This window comes from Carassius carassius, chromosome 7, assembly GCF_963082965.1.
Source record: "Carassius carassius chromosome 7, fCarCar2.1, whole genome shotgun sequence".
In the NCBI taxonomy this organism is placed as follows: domain Eukaryota; kingdom Metazoa; phylum Chordata; class Actinopteri; order Cypriniformes; family Cyprinidae; genus Carassius; species Carassius carassius.
The window spans coordinates 36,302,831-36,304,775 of NC_081761.1; the positions used below are offsets into that span (position 1 = coordinate 36,302,831).

At 37.9% G+C, this 1,945-nt stretch overlaps 1 protein-coding gene across 3 annotated transcripts in view; it reads right to left on the minus strand.

The window, feature by feature from the left end:
- LOC132144093 (glucagon receptor-like) overlaps window positions 1-1,640 on the minus strand; it is a 44,719-nt gene extending 43,079 nt beyond the window's left edge. For 2 of the 3 annotated variants that reach the window (XM_059554835.1, XM_059554834.1), the window contains exon 1: window positions 1,384-1,639. Coding sequence is in view for 1 of the 3 variants with exons in the window: in XM_059554836.1 (XP_059410819.1) it covers window positions 1,384-1,398 (15 nt within the window). In the remaining 2 variants the exon portion in view is untranslated. Of the gene's footprint in view, window positions 1-1,383 lie in introns of all 3 variants that reach the window. The other variant, XM_059554836.1, reaches the window with a different exon arrangement.
- Window positions 1,641-1,945: the final 305 nt, after the last annotated feature.

Sequence of the window (1,945 nt, forward strand, 5' to 3'; positions counted from 1 at the left end):
CTGCTGATCATGTTTTCACTGCCTCACATTCAAACACTCCTGGAACATAAAGTCAATATGTGACTAAAGCTCTGGATGCCTGCTTCTGATTATTGACCAATTTGCTTCACTAAAGTGTCCCTCACACACACACACACACACACACACACACACACAGATCCAGCGTGTGCTTTATTCATGGGGAAGCGACGTGTGCAGCCTCTCAAAGAGCACACTCAGGTGAATGACTTCTGCATGAGATAAACATCTCATTTAATGACCAGACAAGAGAACATTACCGGCCAGCGAGGAGAAATTATCTTTTGCCACACAGACTGATTCCTGAAACTCACTATTTATAGCCATCAGTGTCCTGTTCATCACTGAACATCAGGAGCGTCAGTGACGGAGAAGATCGGTTATCAGATGGGTGCACAGAAAGCTCTGCCGACCCATTCACAGCACGCAAACAGAAATGTTTGCGTGCTCAATGCAATTCATAAGCAATTTTCAAGACAATTAAACATTTTCTTTAAATGTGAAACTTTTTTTTTTTTTTTTTGGAGCTGGACATGTTTCTCTACATAAAAAGTGCAGTTGTTCCCTCAACATATATATATATATATATATATATATATATATATATATATATATTTACCTTTAAATGACTTTAAATTACCTTAAAAAAAAAACTTTTATTTGTATATAGAGGGTTAACTTTTACAAATCCCAGATTTTTATTATTATTATTATTATTATTATTATTATTATTAATATTGGAGTCTTTTCTCTTTTTTTTTTTTACAAGAAAACACTTAATATAACATTTTTTCTACATCAAAAAGTCATGTTTAATTGAAAATGTTACCGTTTTTCGTAATTGTTTGGGAAATGTAGCCTGCTAGCAAGTGTGAGTGAAAATTGTTTCTTCACCATTTATTTATTTATTTATTTCCGTGTAGCCTATGCATCGCACATCATAATTACAGTAGCATATTAAAAGTAGGCATATTAGCCTACTTGTCAAAAATAATAACCAATACCAAGAATCATTTTTAATCTGCTCACAAACTGCTGGATTTCTTAAACCTCACATCTGGATTCAGATTCTGCAGTTTTTTGGGGGTTTTTTCTGTATAGAAGATATGATTATGGTTGTATGAGGCTCATGCATCTCTCTTAACACTTAAAATGAGAGTTTGATTGCTTTAATACAAAGTCAAATCCTCATAAAACGCAGGTCAGCTGTGACAAAAGATCTGTTCAAGTAATTCAAACTATTGTCTGAATGACCAAACATCATGTAAAACATGTTTCTGAGAGAAAATGACCTCGAACACTTTTAGAGATCAACAGACGCACACATGATGAATGTCATGAACGCTTTAAATCAGCCTCACTCACCAGCGCGAGCTTCATCTCTCAAGATGCTCATCTTCTTCACTAAATCCAACACTTCGTCAATCCACTGCAAACAAACTGACTAAAACTCGGCGGCCAGTGAGAGCAGAAGAGCTTGAAGCCTCAGTACTTTCTCTCGTGCCTCATGTGCCGTTGTTTCCTGCGGCTGAGCGCGGAGCGCGCGCGGATCAGCTCCGTTACCGGGAGCCCGGCGTGACGTCACCGCGGGCGGCGTGTTTACTACAGCAGACTGCGCGCACCGGATCAATATCGGTTAAAATGTAATTAAGACTTCATGCAGCGAGCGAGAACATCTCTGACTGCTCTGAACAAATAAGATATTAACACATCGGCACACAAATAGTCTCTAAATACTTCGATTAGTGACAGTTCTGCATAATAACTGCACCATGATAAAACATAATCTAGTTTTTGCAGGTTAGGAGTCCAACTAGACCGGTCTAACCAGCAAACCTGGTCTGAGCTCAAGCAAGCTGTTTTCTTGTGACAGTGGATTTTTTCTGGGTCATATTTCACCCCAAAATCAATATAAAGGGAAAATAAG